General features: G+C 35.9%; 3 protein-coding genes across 3 annotated transcripts; 1 reads left to right on the top strand and 2 right to left on the bottom strand.

Moving 5' to 3' along the window:
• Positions 1 to 538: 538 nt before the first annotated feature.
• Positions 539 to 5133, bottom strand: LOC142615895 (receptor-like protein EIX2). Its single transcript, XM_075788814.1, has 3 exons — positions 4272 to 5133; positions 2070 to 4037; positions 539 to 626 (listed from the first exon to the last, which is right to left on the bottom strand). The coding sequence occupies exons 1-2, from the start codon at positions 5131 to 5133 to the stop codon at positions 2113 to 2115; spliced, it is 2787 nt and encodes a 928-aa protein (XP_075644929.1). The 3' UTR covers positions 539 to 626; positions 2070 to 2112.
• Positions 5134 to 8768: 3635 nt separating this feature from the next.
• Positions 8769 to 12021, bottom strand: LOC142617467 (uncharacterized). The gene is made up of 3 exons (XM_075790347.1): positions 11813 to 12021; positions 9638 to 10528; positions 8769 to 9138 (listed from the first exon to the last, which is right to left on the bottom strand). The coding sequence occupies exons 1-3, from the start codon at positions 11892 to 11894 to the stop codon at positions 9107 to 9109; spliced, it is 1005 nt and encodes a 334-aa protein (XP_075646462.1). The 5' UTR covers positions 11895 to 12021; the 3' UTR covers positions 8769 to 9106.
• An 8993-nt stretch (positions 12022 to 21014) lies between these two features.
• Positions 21015 to 25536, top strand: LOC142615399 (pentatricopeptide repeat-containing protein At1g79490, mitochondrial-like). Its single transcript, XM_075788148.1, has 2 exons — positions 21015 to 23811; positions 25357 to 25536. Exon 1 carries the CDS (start codon positions 21261 to 21263, stop codon positions 23763 to 23765), a length of 2505 nt encoding a protein of 834 aa, XP_075644263.1. The 5' UTR covers positions 21015 to 21260; the 3' UTR covers positions 23766 to 23811; positions 25357 to 25536.
• The last annotated feature ends 1542 nt before the right edge of the window (positions 25537 to 27078 follow it).

Here is a 27078-nt window from a genome sequence, read left to right on the forward strand (position 1 = left end):
TTATACTTCAATAATATAAACGTGACATTATAAATTTTAAATGATATTTCCATAAGCCAACTAAGCATTTACATGAAATTACAAAATTTTTAAGCTAACTCCATGCCAATGTAGAAACAAAAATTATGATTAAAAACTTCAGCAAAAAAAAAAATGATTAGACAAACATTCAACTTATTACACCACATTTTTTTAAGAAGATATTATACCACATAATAACTAATTTCTAATTTGTGTAACTTTTTCTCTATAGTTTAAATTCTCCATCTCCTTAATTTTGTATTATATTATTAATATAGCAAAAATCTCTTCATATTATCCCAACATTACTTTATGTTATTACTTTAAAATATTTTGGATATTCTATATAAGTTTTTCACATAACAGGTTAAAGCATTGTTTGCGCGTCGCTCGGGACCATGACTAGTTTTATTATGATTTCCTAGGTTCAGAATACTGCAACGTATGCAGTTATACATCTCATGCGAAGAGTTTTTTTTTTTTTATAGATTCTCATGCAAAGAGATTAAAGGTAGATCCCACGTACAAAAAGAATAATTTCAAGTTTTTAAAAGTGGGTCTTGCATCTACAAGCTAATAGTATTCAAAGTGGCACCCATCATAGCCTGTGGACACACCCAAAAAAACAAGTAGGATTAGTAAATTGCAATAGCAGATACGTGCATACACAATGTATGAAAACAGAATGTACATGCTTTGCCCTATTTAACCAAAAAAAAAGGAACAAAATTCCCATTCAATATTGTTTTCAACGGGACTTTGTGCTTTATCAAAGATTCTGAATTAAAACATAATCCTGACTAAATTACAAACTACACTATTTAAATTTGAAATATTTTAAATTTAGTTCTTTTACACTATTAATTTAGGTCCCTTCAACTTTCATTCATTTCTAATGTAGTCATTTTGTCCACATCCACTTAATCTGCACCGTTATGTGGACAATGTTGTTTAGAAAGTGGGAAATACTAAAACTAATTACAAGATTGAAACAAAATTAGACAAAGTGACTAAATTGAAAACATATTAAAGTTAAAGGACAAGAATGAAAAAAACATTTTAAGAATACACCACAGGTGGCTCAAACAATGGTGGGCTTGGAACAGATATAGTGGGGGCTGGTATATCTGTAGGTGGGCTTGGAACATAGCTTCATATATGGGCTGGGCTCAATATAATGTGGGCTTAATATGGGCCCTAGTGGGCTTGGAACATAGGTAGTTGGACATGGTACACTACTAGGTGGGCTTGGAAAAATTTCTGGGGGATTTGTAGTTGGCGGGCCGGGATCATGCCAGTTGGGCTTGGAGGTGGGCTTAGGACTTGAAGACTTGGTGGGAGACAGTAAAATGGTGATGGTACTGTGGATAAGTACAATATAGAGGTGTATTTTCAGGCAAGGGCATCGGACCTAGTGACTCAAATGGCGGTAAAGAAAGTAGTGAACTCAAACTCAGGGCTGGGCATAGGAAACACAAGCAAATTGCTTCAAGATTAACACCAAGACTCGTTTTAGGACAAGTCATTTGGTTGAACTTTATTACACAGAAAATTTCTTGGAAGATTTTGAGGGTAAATGATCCAAATAGGCACAAATTCATACTTTTTGACACCCCAAAATCACATTGCCAGACATATCAACCACAATTTAAAAAAAAAAAAAATTGTAAAACAAGATATAGAAAAAGAAAAATTACCCAAAAGAATTTGGAAAGGAAAAAAAAAAATCTGAAATAGAAGTTGACAATATAAATTAGCAAACATAGTAGCTACACAATGCAAAAATTCCAGAACCCAAACAGAGAATGACTCAAAAACACAATCAAAGATTCAAAATAATATTCTACATCGATCCTAAATGCCCATATAAACTTCAAATAAGCCGAAACCCATATATCTAAATCATCAGTTCTATAAAACACAAAAACTAAAAAGAAAAAGAGCATAGGGATATCATTAAACACACGGAAATTACATTAAAAAACAAAAAAACATTTATAACAACCAAAAACCGAAACAGAACGACAGGTAACGAAAGTCTTACATACCTCAAATGAAGACCCAAAATGCTGAATTTTCCATCTTCAAACTTCAATTTTTTTCCAGCCCCAATTTCCTTTTCCAACGAACCACTTTCAAAGCAATTATTAGTGCTATCCTATCTTTGATCTCATCACAAAAGCGAAAATAACAATGCCTCCATGATTTCTTCACCAGCAAGGTGCCACAAACACTCCAGAAGCCTACAACAAACCCAAATCCAACGCAAACATAGAACCATAGCCTTTCAAAATCATCCCCACCATACTTGTCTTCAGAACTGCCACCAATAAAATTTGGCTCATCAGGTGTTTCATCTCCAAGGCACTTGGTTAGAATAGGAGAGCCACACAATGAAGGGTTGCCCTCAAAGATGGATGCATCATTTAGTGTTTGGAGCTGATTGCCAGACGGGATTCTTCCAGCCAAGTTGTTAAAAGACAAGTTCAAATGTGCCAAGGAGGTCAAAGAAGACATGCTTTCAGGAATAGGCCCAGAAATATTGTTGTTTGAGAGATCTAGAGTTTCTAGCCACCGCAAGTTCCCAATATTATCGGGAATCTTTCCAGTTAGATGATTCATTGACAAATTTAGCGTACCTAATCCCTTGAGAAATGTTATTTCATCAGGAATTATTCCTGTCAAATTGTTCCCTGAAAGATCAATGTTGTTAACAAATTGGAGAGTAATACCATATTGCAATTCTCTTCCTTTTGTCACTATGATTGCTTCCTCAATATATGTCAAGACAAAAGAGTTGTATTGATAAGTGGTGTTGCCGTCAACCAAAGTAATCAATTTATATAAACAGTTTGGAATGCCCCCAAAAAGATTGTTTTGTGCAATATCTAGGATGTGGAGAAGAGAAAAATTGCACCATTTTCGAGGGATGCTTCCACTGAATTGATTTGACCGTAAACGTAACATTAAGATGGTAGATCTTATCCATGATGGAAGATTCCCTGATAAACGATTCCCACCAAGATCAATGCTCAAAAGAGAACATTTTTGTAAAGTAGAAGGAATTTCTCCTTCAAGATGGTTGTTGCTCAACACTAATATAGAAAGGGAACTCAAGAAACCCATTGAGCTCGGGATTTTTCCATGTAGGTGGTTATATGAAATATCCACAACCTGCAAATTTTGTAACTTACTCCAATAACTGGGGAGGTTCCCTGAAAGTTGATTGCTCATGAGGTAAAGTATTACAAGATTTTTCATTTTTTGTATGGATAATGGAATTTTACCATTGAGATGGTTCTCCGACAGGTCTAAAATTTGCAAGCTTGGCATTAGATCACCAATATTTGACGGGATAGGGCCTGAAAAAAAATTGCTTTTTAAATATAGTTGGGTCGCATTAGTAAACCAAAGTGGGATAGGACCCCTGAAGCAATTATAACTTAGATCAATAATATTTACATTTGGATATACTAATTGGTGTAGCAACATCCCTGTGATTTGATTGTTGGATAGATCCAAGTCAGTGAGTCGAGAAGATATCCTAGAGAACCATTCCTCAGGTATAGTGTCTGCGATTCTAACATTTTTAAGGTTGACATACATGAGCTCATCTTGAACTTGAAGCCATACAGGAAATTTGGGGCCAACAAGACAGCTTTCTAGTTCCAGAGATTTGAGCCTAAAAGGAGGAACCCAGTTATAAGTCACATTGAATACTAGAGAGTGGTTGGTATAAGTTGTTATTATAAAATCTTCTAGTCTTGATAGATTTGTCAATTGGGTTTCTGTGATGACACCTTTCCAAGAATTTACACTGAGATCCAAGATGACCAGGTTTGAGAGTTGGCCAAAACTTTCAGGAATGGTTCCATTCATCTCATTAAAAGAGAGGTCCAACTGCTGCAAGGATGACAAGTTGCCAATAGAAGGTGGAATTGAACCCCCAAAATGGTTGTTATAGAGACTGAGATATTTTAAGCTCTCAAGTCTCCCCAATGAATCAGGAATGTTTCCTAACAGCTCATTAAGACTCAAATCTAGGGACTCAAGGCTACTGTTCAGGCAAGTCGAGAAATTATCTAAAAATCCATCAATATTGCCGCCAATATTGGTCGATTTAAGAGATAAAGTCTTCAATTTACAAAGATTTCCTAAAAAGCTTGGCAAATTACTCGTGATGTATGGATTTTCACTCAAATCAAGGTGCTCAAGATTTCTTAGGTTCACAAAATTGTATGGAATGGTACCTTGTAAAGAATTAGAGCTGAGATCAAGAATTGTGAGGCTCGTAAGATTAAACAGCCACTGAGGTATGGAAGAGTCAAGTTGGCTGTTTGATAAATCAAGGACAAAAAGAGATGTGAAATTGACAAATGGAAGAGAAGGTGGTAGGCGGTGATCAAGCTCACACTCAGATAAATGTAACTCATGAAGGGAAGGAAGCATATTAACTGCATGCAGCCAATTTGCTCCGGTGAAATTTCGTCCCCCTATATCTAGGTACTTCAGAGAAGAGAGACTTGGCAGCCAATCCAAATTTTCGGCTTCCATGTTGAAGCTGTTGCTACGAAGGTCAAGGACTTCCATTTTGAAGCTGTTGCTATGAAGGTCAAGATGCATCAGGCTCGACAAATTTCCAAGATGAGGAAGAATTTCCTTAGGAAAGTGTGCATAAGAGAGAGACAGATACACCAGGTTCTCTAGCATACCAAAAACTCCCGGAATATGAATGTGAGTAATATTATTCCAGCTTAGATCCAAGTAATTTAAATATTTCAAGTGAATCAAAGAAGAACTTATCTCTCCAAATGAGCACGAATTGTCTTTCTTTTCACAGCTTTGATCGAGCTTGGTAACATGACCTGTTTGGTTGTTGCACTCCACGCCTCTCCATTGGCAGCAATCTTCACCAACCCAAGAAGAAAGCCTGCCCGAATCATCGGTTACACCTTTCTTGAAGCTGAGAAGTGCTTGTCTTTCAGTGTAGATGCATTTGATATTAGCCCGACTCTGATCTTCACTGCATGAACTGGGTTTGAATATCCCCAAAGGTGAGGATCCAAACAAGGACAAAAGAAGAAATACAACAACAAAATTAAGATTAGACATGGAGTTCTAATAGTTAGTGTTGTAAGTGAATAGTGATTTATAGGAAGCAAAAAAAAGCCATGCCACATGATTGATATTTATCAATTATCAGTGTCGAAAGTGAAGTCAACGTAGATTGGTCTAGTCTATAAGTTATAATGACCTTTGTTGTTTTTACTAAAGGCAACATAAAGTTTTTTCCATATGGATTGGAGGAGAAATTAGCGGAGTGAAAGTTTTTCCACATGGCTTGTAGTAACCGACCTTGGAAGAAACCTTAGTTGCGGGTTGTGCGTAACTACACTATTGCACATAAAGTACACCAGCACGATTTTGCACGATTTGAAGTTACAATTTTTTCATGTATAATAGTGCGTACACTAGTTATTTCCTTGATACTTAGAACTTGTGACTCAATACTTAGAAATTGGGCTAAAATGGGAAATTAGCAATAATTTCCAAACAATATAATTAGTAAGTATTGTTACAAAACTATATTTTTTACTAACATCTCGAGTGTTTGAGCCAAAATGCAATGAGACTCATGAATAATAGTAAAAATAAGCTGAACAATAAAAAAAGCTGACTTTTAAGTCAACACCAAATGCACACTTAGCATTAAAGTGTAATAACTAGTGCACACACAATATTTTACACTATATACATGCACGATTTTGTACTGAACTTGTAACTTGATATCACAATTTCTAGGCCAAAATGGGAAATTAGCAATAATTTCCAAACAATATAATTAGTAAGCACTGTTACAAAATTATATTTTTTACTAACAAAATATAATTAGGACCAAAATCGAGCCTTTGAAGGTCGATTTTTATGGTTTGATTCGTCTGATGTGGCATTTTTTTCATGTAGTGTCTACCTGAAAATCGAGTCTCTAAAACTCGATTTATAAGTCAAAATAAATTTAAGTCTAATAGGTCTCTCTTCAAAAAAAAAAAAAAAAAAAAAATTAACACCTTCTCTTCCTCTCTCCCCACTCTCTGTTTTCTCCTTTCTCTGTCTCGGTCCATCTCTCTCAGATCGGCATGGAGGGTGTGGGTTTGTGGAGATCAGCGCCTGTGGTGGACATCGGCGTTTGTGTTCGAGGTTGAGGTGTGGGTCACGGTGGTTGTTGGGCTGTGGAGTCGATGAATTGGTGGTTGGGTTATGCAAATCGGTGGTTAGGTTATGCAAATCGATGACTGGGTTGTGGGAAACGGTGAGTGGGTTGTATGGGTTTGGGTTTTGGTGGGTCAGTAGGTGGTGGAGTCCGGTCTGTTTGAGTTTGTGGGTATGGATTTTAGGTGGTTGTGGTGGTGGTTGCTGTGCTGTGGGTGATGGAGAGTGGGATTCAATGACTTAGAATGAAGTTCGTGTCGCCCTTAGAGAGGTGGAGGCGGTTTTGGATGGAGGAAGTTAGGGTTTGGATTCGGCGAACAAAGTCCGAGAAGGAAATGCGGCAGCGAGTAGTGGCGTCGATGAGAGCTGGGGCAGTTGGAGGCGGAGAGGAGTTGAGGTCAAGGAAGAGGTAGTCGGTGATGGAGAGTGGTGTGGTGAGTGAAGGAAGAGGAGTGATTGGTCTAAGATTGTGGTAGATTTTGGTTTGTGAGCAGAAGCCCTTGTTTGGGCCGATTGTGGAGTTGTGGTGGTTCGGGTGGTTCGCCATTTTTGGGATGGCTTGGATGCATAGAATGGGCAAATCTCTCGCATTCAAAATTTTTTATTTTTGGGGGTATTTTTGGGTATGCTTGTACATGAGAGACTTAAACTAAAATTTTTTTGGCTTATAAATTAAGTCTTAGAGACTCGATTTCCAGGTGGATACCACATGGAAAAAATACCACATCAGACAAGATCAAACCATATAAATCGACCATCAAGGACTCGATTTTTAGGCCCAAAATCGAGTCTTTTAGACTTGAAATGTTAGTAAAAAATATAGTTTTGTAACAGTGCCTACTAATTATATTGTTTGAAAATTATTGCTAATTTCCCATTTTGGCCTAGAAATTGTGACATCAAGTTACAAGTTCAGTACAAAATCGTGCATGTATATGGTGTAAAATAGTGTGTGTGCATTAGTTATTACCCTTTGATGCTAAGTGTGCATTTGGCGTTGGCTTAAAAAGTCAGCTTTTTTTATTATTCAGCTTATTTTTGCTATTATTCAGCTTATTTTTACTATTATTCATGAGTCTCATTGCATTTTTGTTGTACTATTCATAGGTTCCATTATACTATTTTAGTTACTTTTTAGTTTTAGCTACAGTACTTTCAACAGGAAAATTTGAGTTTAAGCTAAATAAGCTGTTTCTAAACCAACAATACAAAAAATTTGATAACTTTTTTTACATTTGTTGAGTTGATAAGTTTTCACTAGTTTTTATATGGGTCTAACACTAATATTACTTTTTATCTACTACTAACAATCTGCTTTACAATATGTGTTGAATTTTTTTGTCTCTAGCATTTTCCACATGGATGTCTTATGTTTGCTAAACGTAAACAATGGACTTTGACTCATTACTTAGAATTTTGTTTGTTTGTTTTTTTATACTAAACGTAAACAATGGGCTTTGACTCATTACTTGGAATTTTGATTTTGATTTTTTATTTTTTACCGAGATAGTCAGTTCATGATTAAGATGTGAGTATCAAACAATTCAAACCTGTTAACCGATTAACTCTAATATTTTTATGAATAACAAGTTAGAAAAATTAAATGTAAAGATATGAGAAATGATGTGGTAGATGAGGTGTTAGTACTATAGTCAAATGAGAAGTTAGTGTGGGGACTGAGCTTGGAGTTAGGGGTTGAAGTATAAAAAAAAAAAAAAATCATTATGAAATTCTAAATAAGCATCTATTTAGCATTCACTAATTGTCAACAAAGACACAAACACAAAATTATTGTTTCATAATACATTACAATGTAATTATTTATGAAAATATAATTCGGTGTGCATCTATGATGCTTGCGTTTATTGTTGAGTAAGGGCAAAATTATTTTGTTTAAAATTTTTAATAGGGTTAAGGTTTTTTTTTTTATTTATTTATTTTTATAATAGGTAAAATTGGTTGATTGGACTAATTTATTTTTTTAGTTTTACTATTGATAATTTATGTTTTTGGGAGTTCTTGCCCATGTTGGGCAAAGTGGTACCTCCTCCCCTTGCCACGAAGGCTTGGGGTTTTTCCATTGACTCACTAGTTTGAGCCTTGGGGGTGGGGTTTAGGTATTAGAGTTTTTAAACTAACTCAAAATATATGTAGAATTTCACATTGTTAAAAGAGAGACTCCTATTCCCCAAAAGAAAAAGAAAAAGAAAAAGAAAAAGAAAAAGAAAAAGAAAAAGAAAAAGAAAAAGAGAGACTCCTTATTTAGTTATAAGTGTGGTGTTTAATATGCCTCAAATGAATTGGGTCACATACGTACATAGGGGGAGAGTGAAGAGATGAAATGGATGAGGCAAGTTAGAAAAGGTTTGTTGCCCCAATCTTGGGCTTTGCCAACCTAAAGGGCTTAAATCTTCTTAAAAAGAGTGAAAACCTCACCTCAATCTAATGGTGTTGAGATTTTTCTAGAAAAAAATTGTCATATTTTAATTTTATTTCTCCCTTATATTTTTATTGTACTGCACCAACACACACATATATATTTTGCTCATTCATCATCCAAATTTTATTAATTTCATATGATCAGAATACTGCAATGCATGCAGTTTATACATCTCATGCAAAGAGATTAAAGGTAGATCCCATGTACAAAAAGAAAATTTTCAAGACAAGAACCTAAAACCAAAAATCTTAAACCCTAAACTAACAAGGGACCCACCTATTAAAATCTATAAATATTACTTACAAAATTCATGTTGAATTCACTGTAAGTCTATAACATATATTGATTATTTAAAATATATATGGGAGAGAGCCTGAGAAAAAAGGGGGCCAAATCTGTCTTCTAGTTTTCAAAAGTGGGTCTTGCATCTTCAAGCTAATAGTACTCAAAGTGGCACCCATCATAGCCTGTGAACACACATCCAAAAAGAAAAAGAAAAAGTAGGATTAGTAAAATACAGTAGCATATGGAAACAAAATGTACATGTTTTGCCCTTTTGCCCCAAAAAAAAAAAAAAAAACAGTGAACAAAAATCCCCTGCAAGAATTTTTTCAACTGGACTTTGTACTTTATCAAAGATTATGAGTTAAACAAATTTCAAATTTAAAACATTTTAAATTCAGTCCTACACTTTTTCTTTTAAGAAAAAGTTTAGGTCTTTTTAACTTCCATTTGTTTCTAATATAGTCATTTCATCTACCTTTGTTCAATCCATAGTGTAAAGTCTACGATATTGTTTTAGAAAGTGAAAAATACTAAAACTAATAACAATATTAAACAAACTTAGACTAAATGAATAAATTGAAAACATATTTAGAGTTCAAAGGATTAATTTTTTTTTTTTTTTTTATAGAAAAACTTCAAAGATTAAATTAAGAACTGGTGAAAATTAGAGGGGTGACTCACTTGGATCAACAGTGACTAGAATGGCTGAGCCTCCAAACTCGCACGTGCCGCCAGCCGCTTTGGTCTTTTGCCAAAAGCTATTGAAAGCATATGAAGCATGTGCAAACAAAGTGTTGGGCTGAAAGCAAGACCCATCAGGCTGAATTGAATTGCAATCAGCTCCAGACCAACAAGCATAGTCCATGGCTTCTTGAATAATTGGGTCAGGCACTGATGGCTTAGCCACACACCAAAGGGCTCTGTTTGGAGGAGTGTTTGGTGGTGGTGGCACTGTTGGTGGTGGGTACACCACTGGTGGTTGAAACAATGGTGGGCTTGGAACAAATACAGTGGGGGCTGGTGTATATGTAGGTGTGCCTGGGACATAGCCTGGTCCTGGAGGGCTGGGCTCAATATAAGGTGGGCTTAATATGGGCCCTAGTGGGCTTGGAACATAGGTAGTGGGACTTGGTACACTACTTGGTGGGCTTGGAAAAATTTCTGGTGGGTTTGTGGTAGGTGGGCTTGGAAGAATTTCGGGGGGATTTGTGGTGGGCGGGCCAGGTAACGTGCCGGTTGGGCTTGGAGGTGGGCTTAGGACTGGAAGAACTGGTGGGAGATAGTAAAATGGTGATGGAACTGTGGGAGTTGGAATGGATGTAGTGGGAGGTTGTGGGGTATTAGGTGGATAAGTACAAAATGGAGGTGTGTTTTCAGGCAAGGGCATTGGACCTAGTGACTCAAATGGTGGTAAAGAAAATGGTGAACTCAAACTGTAGGGTTGGACATTTGATGAATCCAGCATTGGATCAATGTCTAAGTGCTTTGTAACTTTCAACTTCTTTGTGGTTTTGATGACTGAACTTCTGAGATGTCTTGGATGCTTGAATGGTTGCATTGATCTTCTAGCATCTGCTTGACAAAACATAAGGAGCCATGATATATGACTTTGTGATATTAGTTTAATTCAACAATTTTTGTAAATTTGAAATGCACAAATTTGATGCCTTTTTGACTCATAGTTTGTTAATGACAATAGAAATTCTACATTGTTTTAACTTTTTGAAGAATAAGTACTGTGATTATCTCTATGTTGGTTATTAAAATGTGTCCAATTTCTGTACAAGTTGTATAAAAGCTTGTTGTTGCAGAGCCAAGTTAAGTATCATTTGAAGAGTAAATTTAAAAAAAGAAAAAAAGAGCATCATTTCAAGAGAAGCTTAAGTTCATATAAACTTTTTTTGGTAAGTAAATAGAATTAATAAAAAAATAATAATAATATAGGAGTTCACTGAGGCATATCCCATTGAGCACAACACAGCTACATTATGATTTAGTCGGGAGGAGTAGGTTCTACTTCTAGAACACTACTACAACAGCCAACTTAATTAATAATTTAAAAAAAATCCAGAATTTCTATATGCATCTATATATTTATTTATGGGCCAGGACAGGATTAAGTCTTATATCATCACTTATTAATTTCTTATTAAAATTACTATTTTTAAAAATCCCACCATTAAATTAAATGTGTTCTCATTCATCTTAACAAACTAAATTAATATTGAGAGAAGATATTTGTCATTCAATTAAAAAACTCATCTTTTGTATATAATTTTAATTTTAATAGTTTTATACATAAGATCGATATCAATATTTGATTATCTTGAAATTTTATAAGCTTGAAGGTTATATTATAAGAAAAATATATAATTCAATAATGTATTTCTCAAAAAATATATATAATAAAAAATTATTAAGTGAAATAATTTTACCAAAATTTACGTCATGGAAGACTCCATTGGTTCTGCTATACTATCCTCGACTATTGCTTAAAATTATTGAAACTAAAGCAACAACAAAAGTGACCCCACTCATGCATATAGCTAACCTTTTTTTTTTTTAGAGGGGTGCATATAGCTAACCTTACTCGTAATCTTATCGTATCAAGCAATTATATATTCTGCGATGACGTGGCTTTGGTGCATTTTTCGTTTGCTTAAGTATGAAGAATAGGCAATTGATATTATAATCTAAAGTAGTTTCTAGTAGGATATATTAGATAAATAAATTCTACATATTTACTCTAAGGCAGCTTCTAGTAAATCAACTAGATAAATATTCATAAAAAAAACCAAGTAAATTCTATCTATTTACTCTTGAGCAAAGCACAACACGTTGACACAAATGGCTTACCACATTGGTTAAAGAAGATGGCTGCCATAGTTACATAGAGAAGTAGAATGCAAAGTCTCTTGCAACCTTTGCTTGTTTCCATGGCTTTCTGCAATGTCCAGAACTTCCAAACTAGCTAGCTAAGCTTTTCACAAACCAACTCCACAACACTCAAAATCTCAAGCCAAGCATAAGAGCTTTATATAGAGGACAGTAGTGTAGGACAGCCCTAGAAGCAGGCAAAGTAAGAGCATGGGGGGACAAGTGACTATAAAGATTGATTCTTTAGCAGCCCAACTTTGTCATACAGTCACTTTGCTTAATGATGTATAAATGAAGGAACACAAAAGTAAGGATATAAAAAAAGGGTCTAAGAGAAGGTGTATTTTATTTTAAGTAGTTGTTCTCACCTCTGCTTCTGTATCATCTTTTTGCCTTAAGAATTTTTATAAGCAGTTGGGCATATATGCTTGCTTGGTATAGAGAAAAATGAAAGCTCGGTTTTTTTCTGTTCCTTTTGGTTTTGCTTGCTTTCTACTCAAAGCTCTCTCTCTCTCTCATGTTGGAGCAGGACCATGCCCAAGATCCTTGTCGTATAGCTCTAGTGCTCTTCTCTATACATTTTTTTGATTCCACTATTGCTCTTTGTGTACAAGGTATATTACTATGTATATTTTATTCTGATTATATTTGCTGACCAGGAAATTCCTTTTCACAAGTTTTACACTACATCTGTAGCCTTTGGTGTCAGTCCCATATTCGAAAGAGCAATCTAGAGGCACCAAACTTTACAATTTTTTATTTTTATTTTTATTTTTATTTTTATTTTTATTTATTTTATAACTTGTTGTGAGGATAAGTTAGGATTAGACCAGCATTACTTTAATATGATCATTACTTTTTTATTTTTTATTTATTTAGGGAAAAGCTATGCAATACGATTTATTATTTACCTCACTTTTATTGTACATTAATCACATATCACCTTAACAATTGTGAATATTTTTGTGTTACTAAGTTTATTGATTTTTGAGGATATTCAAAAGTGTTTCATGCTACACACATTTCAATCGACTCAAACCACTGAAATGACCATTGTCACTTGAGATATCTTTAGGCAATTAGTGACATTCCCAGCGGCCTACATCGAGGCAAAGCACCATTTTTTCCCCCTCCAAAGTCGAGGTTGATTCTAGAAATAGAGATAGGACGTAAAAATGCAAAGAATGTGAAGAGAACCTCATCTTATAAATTACTTTCTACATCGAACTATTATCCTTTGAATAATTTCAATTGGAATTGGTTATGGAAAATGTAAGCTACTTTTAGACTTGTTCATTTTCTTTGCAATTATGCCCATGGTTGTTTATCCTTGAGATCTTTTATATTTCGCCACTTTGACCCAACAATGCACTCGATGTGCTTTTATTGTGTTAGAAAATGACCCCAAATTCCTATTTGAATTTGGATTGAGTTTTCTTAGAACAATTGCATCAGTTGGTGTATAAGTGTGTATAATAAAAGAAATGCTCAAATTTACACATTTTTGATAAAAAACAGCCCACATCAGCTCGTGCATAACTGTCTATATTTTACATTCTCCTTCAAATTGCTACAATACCGTGTAAATTTACACAGGTACTGTAGCATGTGTATTTGATTTTTTAAATAATTTTTTCTCTCTCCTCCTACTGACTCTCACCTCCCTCTCTCTCTCTCTCTCTCTCTCTCTCTCTCTCTCTCTCAGACACAACACAACTCTCTTTCTCTCATCTCATCCATTTTTCTTCCTCTAGCCGCCGATCGCCATCGCCGCCGATAAGAACAAGATCGAGCAAGCCGAGTCGCCGGACAGCCATCGCGAGGAGGTGGCGGTGCTGCGAGGCGTTGATCTTGCTCCGATTGGGTGGGCGATGAATGGGTTTGGGTGTGGGTGAGGCTCGACGGAGTGAGCTCAATAGAGAAGACGCAGTGAGGGAGACGCAGTGAGGGAGACGGAGAAGACGCAGTGAGGGAGGGAGAGTGGGTTGACGGAGAAGATGCAATAAGGCTCGACGGAGAAGACGCTCTCCGGAGAAGACGCAGTGAGGCTCGACGGAGAAAACACAGTGAGGCTCGACGGAGAAGACACAGTGAGCTCAACGAAGAAGACGCAATGGGGAGGAAAAGAAATAATAAAAAAAATGTAAAAGAATGAATATTTTATTAAATAAATGTGTAGAATAGATAAACTGATGTGGGTGTTTTGTAAAAGTGAAGGTGTAAAATAGAAAAAATATGTTTTTTCGTGTAAAATAGACAAAAATTATGAACGAACTGATGTGGTTGCTCTTAGAGTGTTACTATATTTCCTCTCCCAAAAAAAAAAAAAAAAGGTTTTCTTAGGGTGGAAGGAAATTCTTTTCCTTGTAGAGGAAGCAATTTGATAGTGAGATCTTTCCAATAGGGAAAGAGGAATACTCTTAGAAGTATGTGGAATGAGTTTTTTTTTGGTTTTTTTTTTTGAGAAACACACACACACACACACATACACACACACACACACACACACATATAGGGGAAGAGGGATGGGATAAAGAAATACACTCACAAGCCAACATCAAAACTGCATGCGACAGTTAGTGTCGCGGAGCAAATGAAAACCCCTTCTCAATATTGGAACGAGTTTCTTGAAAAGTAGTTTAACAATTTTTTTAGGATTGAAAGATGTCAGTGTGTATGAGTATCTTTTTTATGAGTTTGTTAGTTGATATTAAGAGATGTTTTTTGTGTAATTAGATTTGGGTTAATTTGTTCTTATAAGGCTTGTGAATATTGTTTACGAGAGTGTTTAGTTTGTTTGTGAAGTTCTATTGAGTGTAGTTGTGAATTATATCATTGACGGTAGATTTTGATTGATATTTCTCATATATGTAGACATGAAGTTGGCTACCTAAATAAAATATTATTGTCTTGTATAGATGTTTTTAATACTTGTCCATATATGAATGTGCTTCTAGTAGCCCAAAATTAAAACAAGGTGTTAGTAGATCTAAAGGTTTTGATCCTGGTTAAGTTTAACTATTTAAGGTTGCATTTGGTTATAGTGAAAAGGGAAAGGATAGAAAATGGAGCATGGATTAACAATTTCCTAGTTTTGGTTGAAGAAGAAATTAAGTGAAGTACTCCAGACACAAAGTATGGAAATGTATCTATAACTTCCCCACCATGACCTACCCCCAACCTAGAGCAACTAGGTGGGGAAGTAAAATTAATCGTTATTCATACATGGGCTTTTCTAGTACAAAATGAGCCATTTCAAATTGGTTCATTGCTCCGATGATCCTTTACTACAATAACATCTAGGGTTCCTTGAACAATGTCATATCTCACATCAGGTAAATCCTTAACCTTTCTCCCTAGGGGTGTTCGCGGTGTAGTGCGGTTTTTGGCCATTTTTAGCACCACACTTTGCAGTGCGGTTTAGCCAAAATTATAACTACATTGCACCTTATTTTTGCGGTCACATGTGTGGTACGGTGTAGTGTGATTTAGAATTTAGCCAAAACCATAACTGCATCACACCTTATTTTTGCAATCACATGTGCAGTGTAGCGTATAAGATGCGGTTTGAAGCCAGTATATTTTTCAAATTTTGGGTTTTTCTTATCCATCCCAAAACTGATTTTTCCCTTTGTTTTAGGCCAAGTTTTAACTATTGAGCTAGTTTTTTTTTTTTTTTTCGGGTTAGTTTTCCTAATCAATATTTGCTAGGGTTATTAAATTTTTTTTTTTGAAAACTAGGATTATTAAACTATTAATAATATATTTAATATTAAAAAAAAATATTAATATATTGTGACGGTGCAGTGCATTGTTACTTTCGGTGCGGTGCATTGTTACTTTTGGTGCGGTGCGGTTATTCTATTTTGTTAGCGGTTTTGGTGCGGTTTTTGCGATTTGGTGAACACTCATACTTTCCCCCTATCATAGTAGGTAAACTTGAAGGGGAAAGAGAAATCCCTTTAGACTTTGTTGATTTATTAGGAGGAAAAAAAATGGTGTGGTTGGGTATTTTCCACCTAGGCTAACAATTTTCATTTGTCCAAAATGGAGATAGAAAAGAGAAGTAAAAATAAGAGTCTAAAGGAAAATTACAAATTTACCCCTTGTAGTTCCATTCGAGGCGCGATTGTCCTTTTTTTTTTAGTAACAGGGAGATTTCATAAATTAAGAAACATGGCAAGCAGCCAATACAGAGCACAGTCTAGGGTGAAAAACACCCATAATATCATCATACAAAAGCTTAGCTACAATAGGGGGGGGGGAATCAAAAACTAAAGACAAAACAGAAGAAGCCGATCCCAGATTTGCGAGAGTATCGGCACAAAAGTTTGCTTCCCTGAAGCAATGAGATAATTTAACTTGAGGCAGCCGTAGCAACAACTCCCTGCAATCATCAATAAAACCAGACAAATCACCATTAGAATTGGCATTGCTAGCAACTAAGGAAATTGCTGCGGAGGCATCAAGTTCAATTTCCACAGCAATAGCTCCCCTTTCTAAACACAGACCCCAAACCTTCCCTTAAAGCCCACAGCTCTGCGGCAGTACTTGATCTAACACATCTGGATTTTACAAATCCCACAACCCACTGCCCTGCGTTGTCTCTGAGCAAGCCACCACACCCTGCCCGCCCACTAGAGCTAACAAAAGAACCATTAGTATTCAATTTTTGCCACCCCATTGCAGGTTTCAGCCATTGAACTTGCCTAACAAGCCTATCCCTCCCCACATGAGGCTCCAGAACACAATACATAATTTCTCGCGTTTGCATTTCCTCAGCCTTCACCAAAAAAGGGTTGGCGGGTTGTTGTTTGAAAGCCCATTTGTTCCGTTGGAGCCACAAATTCCACAGCTCAAGCAAGAAGAAATTGCTCCATTCATAATCCTTACTAGCTGCCTTCAAAGAACCTGTGGCATTTTTTTAAATCCAGGACTCTATGCCATCAGAGAAGGAAGACTTGAGACTATCTGGGCAGCTAGAACACTCCCAGAAGGCTTTAGCAATCGGACACTCTCTTAGAACATGGATAATGCTCTCCACCGGATCAGTGCAACTATCACAGTCACCCAAACCTTCAATACCCCTATGAGCCAAAATAGATTTCACTGGTAAGCTCAAGTGCAAGCACTTCCACAAGAATATTTTTATTTTTGGCAAAGTTTGTAGCGATTGTCCTTCATTTGCTTGTTGATGTCTTCTTCATACATGTATTGTCAATTTTATGATCATCACCCTCCCTAATGACTCTGCTTTGTTGTTAACATCTCCCCTTACATCATTCATGTGAACAATGCAAGCCAAGGACTTATTTATGGGTTTCTTCGAAGAAGATGACCCATTCAACGAATTCTTCTATACTTTTTTTTGGGGTGGTTTGTTGAAGGTGCACTATTTTCCTTTAACTCTTTCAAACATAATTTTTTTTTTGTTTAGTTTTGTTTATTTTAGTTTTATTTTTTTCCATTTTCTAATTCCAACATTTTCTAATTTTATATAAATATATTGTTGCAACATAGTTAATGTAAAGTCGCAATTCGTGCCTAAGCCCAACAAGAGGAAGGGTATAGGCCCAAAGAGCCCAATACAATAAATTTATAGAGAATGAGTCAGAAATCTTGTTTCTAATGAACTTACACGGTAACAACAATGGCCCAAGATTACAAAATGAAAAGGATGAATGAGTTTATATGATGAAACTTATCCTCGAACTCAAGCCGAGGACCAGATTCTTATCTTTCTCATCTCTTAAAGATTAATTACAAATATCCAGTCTATAGTGTTTTCTCTTTCTATATCTCGATCCCCCTCTTCTCCGGGACCTCCCTCCTTCTTATACTTCCTCCTCCCCTCCTTTCTTGCTCTCCACATGTAGATTTAGATTGCTCCCCTCAATACTTGTCCCATCAGACTCTTCTTGAAGTCTTTAGATAATAGCTGTAAGGCTGAAAATCACTGTTCAGGTATCACTTCCTCATTAATGAGGCCAGAGACTTAGGTATAAAGCATTCAATACGGTGGTAGCAGCTTTTTCTGAGATATTTCCCAACTGTCCTTGCTCTTTGTGCCCTTGCGAAACATATCTTCACCCACAAGACCTGCTAAAAGATCATTCTAGTCAACATGACGTACCACCTAACCCTTACCTCACTTATCCGAGGAGATATCCCTCCTCGGATTACTTCCATTAACCTCTTTCACAACAGTTTGTTCGTGGGCCTTTAAGTTTAACATCTCTGTTACCATCAATCCGCTCTCGGACAGGTAAATATCTTCGGACACAGCCCATGGCCCAAAACGCATCTTGGGCCTTTTATGCTCACAGTTAATTATTTGAAATTATTTTTATTTTTATTTATATGTACTTAATTAAGAAATTTATTATGATGGAATCATTGTCTTTTGATAATTTTATATTTTAAAAAAATCATTAGCCCCGTAATGAATGCCGTGCATCCATCTTAATATTAATTTGTTAATACAATGCTATTATAGGTCAAATGAAAATTAATAAAATATTATTTCTTATTTAATAGGGGTATACGTATAATAGTAATTAATATCAAATTAATTTTGTTTTTAGAAAATATCAACTTATTTGTTAGTTTTTAGTTTTTCCTCTCAATCAAATAAAGAAGAAAAGGTGCACCCACTTTCTATCCTTAGATTGTTCCATCCCTTCAACTAGATACACATGAAAGAAATCAATATTTTTTTTCTTTCCTCCTAATTTTTTTAATACTCCATCTATTTTTCATCCTCTTATTTTGCTATCCTCTCAAGCAAATAGACTCTTAAGAAAATATTATATTTGGTGTACCTTCAAAATTGATTTGAGATAGATGCACGCAAATTTAGTTTCACTTGTGCAAAATTTGATCAACTTATTCAAAAGGCTTGCTTGGATTAAGGTGGAGTTTTTGTAAAAAGAATGTAGATTGCTTAATGGACTTTGAGTGAAGGTGGAAACCTGTTAAAATTGTCTTAAATTCCTATTTTGTGATTTAGTTTAAAATTTCATATGGCAGAAAAAAAAAAAATCCCTTGTAAAAGAAGGAATTTGGTGTTCCATATTCACTTATTCATTTAGAAATTCACCAAGGAATAGGTATTGAATTTTTTTTTTTTTTTTGATAGGAGAAATTGAAATTTAATATATGGACGACATTGAAAATAATTTAATGGTTTTAGCACAATAGGTCTTCCCGATGGAAAAATGAGAAGACTCTTTCAGAAGAATGTTAAGTGGGATTCCTTAAAGGGTGGCTCCTATTATGGATGAATGTCAATCCTACAACAACCTTAACGTAGGTAGAGATTATAAGAATGAGGAAGAAACAGAGGGCTAACCAAAGCATGCTTAGACATACTCCCAACTTGCACGAACCTTTGCCAGAGAAAGATCCCACTGGACCCAATTTGTGCAATCTGCAACCAACATGATGAGACGGTGGCTCACACTTTTTGGGGATGCCCCATGGATAGAAATGTATGGGCAATGGTGGTTGGGAAGCTGAAGAAACGAAACTCAGTTGCAGAGGACTTCTATAGTTTGGTGCGAGAACTGATGGCTGTGTTGACGTCAAATGAAATGGAGGTTTGGGCTATAGTATCATGGGCCATCTCCTCTATGTTTCTTTGAAGCATCTCTACTAAGTAAAGAGATTGAATATCAAACCCACCTTAATTGTCCCTTGGGCTATAGCTATTGGTAAAGAAAAAGCAAAAGAAAAAGCAAAAGAAAAAGAAAAAGAAAAAAAAGAAGAGAAAAGAAAAATAAAGGCTAAAATGCAAAATTCACCCTCTAAGTTTCACAATTTTTCATTTCAGTCCTTTAAGTTTGCATTTTGTCATTTCAGTCATCTAAGTTTCAATTCTCCTCAATTCAATCTTCTGTTAATATTCCATCCATGCTTACCGTTAATTTGTCCAAAAATGATGTTGTTTTGCCCTTTTTTTAATATTTCATTTTTTAATTATTTATTTCTTAATTAAAAAAACGTTAATTAATAAATAAATAAAAAACCCAGTCCATCCCCCATCTGAAGAACACGAACCATATGAAGAACACGAAATAGAAACCCACTACCTACTCCGCAGATCGTGAGGGAGAGAAGGTATTCCGCAGAAAGAAAATTAAAGCAACCTAGTAAGGCTCTAATACTAGCATATCGTGAGGAAGAAAGTGAGCAATTGATGCACGTCTAACCCCAGCAAAAAGGCTCTTCCTCCGACCTGAAATAAGCCAAGTAATCCACTGTGAAATCGAGTTAAAGAACCCCATAGACCCAAACTAAACCCAGGTACTCAACTCAATGATGCTCAAGCACCCAAGGTTCTCTAGCCTCAGGGTCAGTGATGCCAAGTACACCAAGAGCGGAACTGCCGGAATACCTTCTCTCCCTCTCGATCTCTCGGTCCCGATCTCTTTTTCTCCCTCTTGATCTCGCTCTCTCCCTCTCGATCTCAATTATTAATGGGTTAGGTAGTTGGGTAGGAGTGGGTTGTGGGGTTTCTATTTCGTGTTCTTCAGATGGGGGATGGACTAGGTTTTTTATTTATTTATTTTTAATTAACGTTTTTTAATTAAGAAATAAATAATTAAATAAAAATGAAATATTAAATAATGGGCAAAACGACATCGTTTTTGGACAAGTTAACAATAGGCATGGATGAAATATTAACAGAAGACTGAATTGAGAAAGATTGAAACTTAAAGGACTGAAATGACAAAATGCAAACTTAGAGGACTGAAATGAAAAATGGTGAAACATAGAGAGTGAGTTTTGCATTTTAGCTAAAAATAAGATAAAGAATATATTATTATTTAATTAATTAATTTTTAATTTTGTAATAAAATATAGTGTTGATGATGATTTTTTTTCTCCTTCTAAATTGCTGATTTGGATTAAATAATAGACAAATTTTAGCTACAAACCTTACTCAATATCTTTTTATTGAAAGTGAATTTTGACAAATCTCCTGTTGGATTAAATCAAGGCAAAATCTGAACACGACCTAATCCAACAAAGTTTGACAGGGCCTAGTCCAACAACCCGGTCATTTGGACCCAGGCCTCATTAAAAAAAAAAAAAAAATTCATGTTAATCCCTATAATTGTAATACAAGAATGGCCTGAAATTTCTTCATAACAGTGGCCCAAAATTGGAAGCCCGAAGAACCCAATCTGAACCTGTCTGCTGACCCTCAAGTCAATTTCAGAAATTTCAACATCTATCTAACGATTCCCCCCTCATGATCCGACCCATGAACACCGAAACCCACAAATAATCGGAATCGGAATCGGATCGACCGGCCCATCAATGCAAAGGGTTTTAGCCGAGTGAGCATTTCCAATACCCAAAAACCCTGAAATTTCTTCTTCTTTACATTTCTAAATTTCTCTGTTTTCTTACGAAAATTTCAATGATTAATTGTAGGAAATTGAACCCTAGAACTTTCTATTCACTCATTAGAAACCCTAGTTCTAGCTGTACCTCTTCATTTCACTCTTTCAATTCAATAACCCCTAATTTGTACACAATTGAACTGTATTCATGTTGCAAACGCTTCAGTTTTTTGAACTCTATAATGGGTCTCAATTCAATTTCCCAAAGGCTTTCTCTATCAAAAGACCCTAATTTTGTCAACCCTAGTTTTAGTAGAAATTACTGCTCTGTGAAGAATGGTGATGGTGGGTCTGGTGAGTGGACTGAGGAGATAGATTATTTGGATGAATCAGGGAGTGTTATTTACAGTGGGAAAGGTGTGAGGTCAGTTGAGCCTGGTGTTGATGACCATGTGATGGTGGGTGGGATAAAGAAGCCATTTTTGAATGCTTCTGCTGTTGCTAAGATTGTTGAGGTTGTGAAAAGGTGGAAATGGGGACCTGAGTTGGAGACCCAGTTGGATAAACTCCAATTTGTACCAACTATGACTCACATTACTCAAGCCTTGAAGGTTGTTAAGGATAGTGATGTTTGTTTGAGTTTGTTTAGATGGGCTAGGAGGCAGCCATGGTATTTGCCAAATGATGAGTGTTATGTGATGCTGTTTGATGGGTTAAACCAAAATAGAGATTTTGATGGAATCCAGTTGTTGTTTGATGAAATGGTTGGTGATTCTAGTAATAATGGGATTTCATCATTTACTGCGTATAATCGGGTAATTCAGTATTTGGCTAAAGCTGAGAAATTGGAGGTGTCATTTTGTTGTTTTAAGAAGGTTCAGGATTCAGGTTGTAAAATTGATGTCCAAACATATAACTCTCTTATTACATTGTTTTTGAATAAGGGTTTGCCATATAAGGCATTTGAGATATATGGAAGCATGGAAGCAGCAGGGTGTTTGTTGGATGGGTCAACTTATGAGTTGATGATACCAAGTCTGGCGAAATCAGGCCGTCTTGATGCCGCTTTCAAGCTCTTCCAGGAGATGAAAGAGAGGAATTTTCGGCCTGGCTTCAGTGTCTTCTCGTCACTTGTTGATTCAATGGGCAAAGCTGGGAGATTGGACACCTCAATGAAGGTGTACATGGAAATGCAGGGTTATGGGCTCCGATCATCTGCTATGATGTATGTTTCTTTGATTGAGTCATATGTGAAGGCCGGGAAGTTAGATGCTGCTCTTAGGCTTTGGGATGAGATGAAGAAAGCAGGGTTCAGGCCTAACTTTGGGCTGTACACATTGATTGTTGAGTCACATGCAAAATCTGGGAAGCTTGATATTGCGATGTCTGCCTTTAAAGATATGGAAAAGGCTGGATTTTTACCAACCCCATCTACATATTCTTGTCTCTTGGAAATGCATGCTGCCACTGGACAAGTAGATTCTGCCATGAAGCTCTATAACTCGATGACGAATGCAGGTCTGAGACCAGGTTTAAGTACTTATACTGCCCTTTTGACGCTTTTGGCTAACAAGAAGCTTGTGGATGTGGCTGCCAAAATTTTACTTGAAATGAAGGCCATGGGGTATTCTGTTGATGTGAGTGCTAGTGATGTTTTGATGGTGTATATCAAGGATGGTTCTGTTGATCTTGCTTTGAGATGGTTACGCTTCATGGGTTCATCAGGTATTAGAACAAATAATTTTATAATCAGACAATTGTTTGAGTCATGTATGAAGAACGGTTTGTATGAGTCAGCCAAACCTCTCCTTGAAACATATGTGAGCTCTGCTGCAAAAGTTGATCTCATACTATACACATCAATTTTAGCGCATCTTGTGAGATGCCAGGAAGAGGAGAATGAGAAGCATTTGATGTCTATTCTTAGTGCTACCAAACATAGGGCGCACTCTTTCATGTGTGGACTCTTCACAGGCCCAGAGCAGAGGAAACAACCAGTTTTATCTTTTGTGAGGGATTTCTTTCAGAGCATTGATTATGAGTTGGAAGAGGGGGCTGCAAGGTACTTTGTCAATGTTCTTCTCAACTATCTTGTTCTAATGGGGCAGATAAACCGAGCTCGATGTGTTTGGAAGGTTGCCTATGAGAATAAGCTTTTCCCAAAGGCAATAGTCTTCGATCAACATATTGCTTGGTCCCTTGATGTTAGAAACTTGTCAGTGGGAGCTGCTCTAATAGCAGTTGTGCACACCCTCCATAGATTCAGAAAACGCATGTTGTATTACGGTGCTGTCCCAAGACGCATTAAATTGGTTACAGGACCTACCTTGAAGATTGTGGTTGCCCAGATGTTGAGTTCTGTAGAATCTCCTTTTGAGGTCAGTAAGGTGGTTCTAAGAGCCCCTGGAGATTCTGTCATGAAGTGGTTTAAGAAACCAATTGTTCAACAATTTCTTCTAAATGAAATTCCATCAAGGTCTGATATCCTCCTGCACAAGCTGAACACACTTTTTCCCAGTTCAGCACCTGAAATTAGATCTCTGTCTCCTCCCAAGCCTCTCATTGCAAGGAGGGCAATGTAAACATATCTGATATCAGTTATAGGCCTTGTATTTGTGAAATGGAACTGTAAGTTATTATATTTTTTAGTGGTGTTTTTTTCCTACCTTGGGTCTCTTATTTCATATTGATGAGACATTCATATAGACCAAAAAAGAAGTGGAAGTATTGGCAAAATAAATAAGAAATTATAAAAATTCAAAGAAGAAGTGTTAATCCCATGATTGAGAAACATTTACACATTGAGTTGTATTTTGAAAATCTATGTTATTTCTGAAACTCAAATTGTTCTAATATCAATGAAATTTGAACTTTGCTTTTAGTGGCTTCCAATCTTATAATATATATTTTTGGATAAGTAAATAATTTTATTGAAATCTGAAAAAAGTGTGATCCCAATACACTAGCTGCATACATTAGGACATACAAAGAAAAGAAAGAAAAGAAAAAAAAGAAATCTGAAAAAGAAACAACTATGAAAATCTCAAGGAGGCCAAATAATCTAGGAACCCCGCAATTGAAAATAATGTAGGTGGTGATATCTACTCAAGGACTTGAGGAATATATATTTCAGCTTGGTCACGCCAAGTTCTTTGCCCTCAAAGCAATTGGCATTACATTCCTTCCAAATGGACCACATGAGATACAATGGAGTTGCTTGCCACACAGCCCCATTGCCATGCCTACCAAAGCACCCCTTCCAACCCTTGATCATCTCCCAAACCAAAAGGGGCATTACCCATGACACACCAAACAAGGAGTATACCATATCTCACATATCCTATGGCACTTCACAGTGAAGAAACAATGATTCACATCCTCACCACATTTTTTACAAATGAAGTACCATGTTGTGACATTTATAATATAAATTCACATAACAATGTCATATTGGCTATTGAAAATTTTATTTGTTGTTGATATCTTACTTCATAGATGATGCTTTTATTCTCGACTGATTTCAATGTTTTATCTGCACAGAATTTGTTCAATATATTTGTTTATATTGATGTGTCCACATGACCAAGTGATATTCAATGTACATTATTTGAGAGGCAAGACAGTTTGTCAAACGGTGGCAAATGAGGAGCTTTTTGAGTTTTAAAGCTGAAAATGATTAATTTGTTAATTTTGGATAAAAGTTATATGTGTGGTATTTTTCTCATTCATATTCAAAATATATTTTCTTTTTGGCAAAAATTATCATTTTAGCTTTGATATTGCATTTGAAATGTTTGTTTGAGATTTTTTGTGTATGCTTACATGCAGATAGGAGCATGCATGTCTGCATGCGGCTTATTTTCTAAAGAAGATAAGAAATTTTGAATCCTGAAACCATCATTTTATAAAATCTATTCTATCTATAAAATAAGTCAAGGAAGGCTGGGAAGTTGTGACAACTGCTGGCCACAACTCTCCCCCAGCCCCAATTAAATTTTTGAAAGAGGGGAATACAAATGAAATCTGCTTCTCCTGGATGCCTTACCTCATAAAGTGGCATTTGACTCATTGTGCGTCAGCTGCTTTATACCAAGATGCATGTCTTTCTGCTGTTCTTACTTAACTCACCTGAATTTAAGTTCCAATTGGTAGATTTTCTTTTTCTTTTCGCAGGCCTCTTCTTTATTGAGTCAAATCTAGCCGCATCTACTGGCGATAAGCAAGTTTCTCCTATTGGATTTGACATAATATGTCCTGCTATGATTGAGTATGCCAAAAATTTGGATTTGAATATCCCTGTAGGGGCAACAAATTTAGATGCTTTGTTCCACAAGGGAGAGTTGGAGCTTAAAAGGTACAGTAGTAATTCAGTTTTGGTTTATGTTCAGCTTTATTATTTAGTGAATTTAATTTTTTGTTCTTGTGTTTGAGTAATGTCCTTGAGAAGAATGGACATGACAAAAATGAGCCAATCTCATACTTGGGATGTAAAGCTAGCCTAGTCAACTGGGTACTAAGCTCATCAAGCTGAGCTACCTTGGATGAAATTTGATTGGCTTGGGATGTAAAGCTAGTATGGTTAAGCCTCCCATTTGGCTTGTTTGGTTTGTTAGAACAATCAAATGGTATTTTGAAGCAGGTGTGAAAAAACATTATTTCCTCTAATGATACAAACTGTTCATATATAAAATGTGCTCTTTTTAAAGGCTCTGAAATAGTAGTAAAACTAGTATGGAATGTTTTAGTTATGAATGATGCCCCTAAATTCATCCAACTAAACCATCTCTATTCCAACTGGGAAGGAGAGTTCCTACTTAGTGTAAGTTTTGGACAGACTGGGGAAGTCACAGGACTGGGAAATGGTCTTGAAATGGTCACTGGCTCACTGTTTAATTTGTCGCTCACAACAGCAGCTGCTTTTACTCACCTTAAAAGTTCTGGTTGTCTTAGTTACCTTCCTGGCACTCAATAAGTTTGGGGATGCAGGTTCCTCCCTCCACCTTTTCTATAGTTTGCTATGTATATTTAGTTTCTGATAATTATTTGGTTATTTTCAATATTGATTTTTTTCTTCCTACGGTTTATCCTCTAGATATATATGCTCGTCTTTGTATGGTTGACTGTCCTGAAATGTTGTGAATTGATCTGCACTTCTGGAAGGAGATCAAAAGTGTATTAGATGAAACATACAGGTAATGTCATTTTAGGTGATTGCACCAATTATCGTGTGATAGATAGTCACTTTGAAGATTAATAAATTCATACCAGTTTCAACTATCTTGATATCATGACTGGCATTTTCTTGAAATTTTTATTATAGCAGGGTCAAAGGTTGGCACGTGTAACAAGATAAGTTGGCATACTGAACTAGAAGCCACTCCTTTTGTTGGCAAAAAATCATTTTAATCTCGAATTACTAGTTTTCCTTGTTACTAGTGGATAGTGGTTGTTACTTGACCATGGTGTCTAGAAAAAATCCATTAAATTGTCAGTCATTGTGATAGCTTCTTGCTTTAAATAATGCAAGGAAGCGTAATATCATCTTTTTTTTGTACAATTTTCCATTTTCATGTAAGCAGGTGGGTTATAGAGAGCAGATTAGACAAGCTAAAGCCTACTGTTGCTTCTCTGGCGCAGTGACCTTTTTTTCCCCTGAACTTTCCGATCCTCAAAAAAATAAAAAAATGAAACAAATATCAGTCCTGCTTTTGTTATTGATGTAGCTATACACTTCTCATATTTGATAGATAATATTGATTATATTAATATATAAATGAAAACTTTTGGACTACTTGTAAAATTCGAAAAATTTGAAAATTATTCTGTTGCAGTGTTGTTAGATTCTCTTTTTTACTGTCCTATAGCTGAATATACTAACCAAGGTAATGATAATTT

This window comes from Castanea sativa, chromosome 11, assembly GCF_040712315.1.
Source record: "Castanea sativa cultivar Marrone di Chiusa Pesio chromosome 11, ASM4071231v1".
In the NCBI taxonomy this organism is placed as follows: domain Eukaryota; kingdom Viridiplantae; phylum Streptophyta; class Magnoliopsida; order Fagales; family Fagaceae; genus Castanea; species Castanea sativa.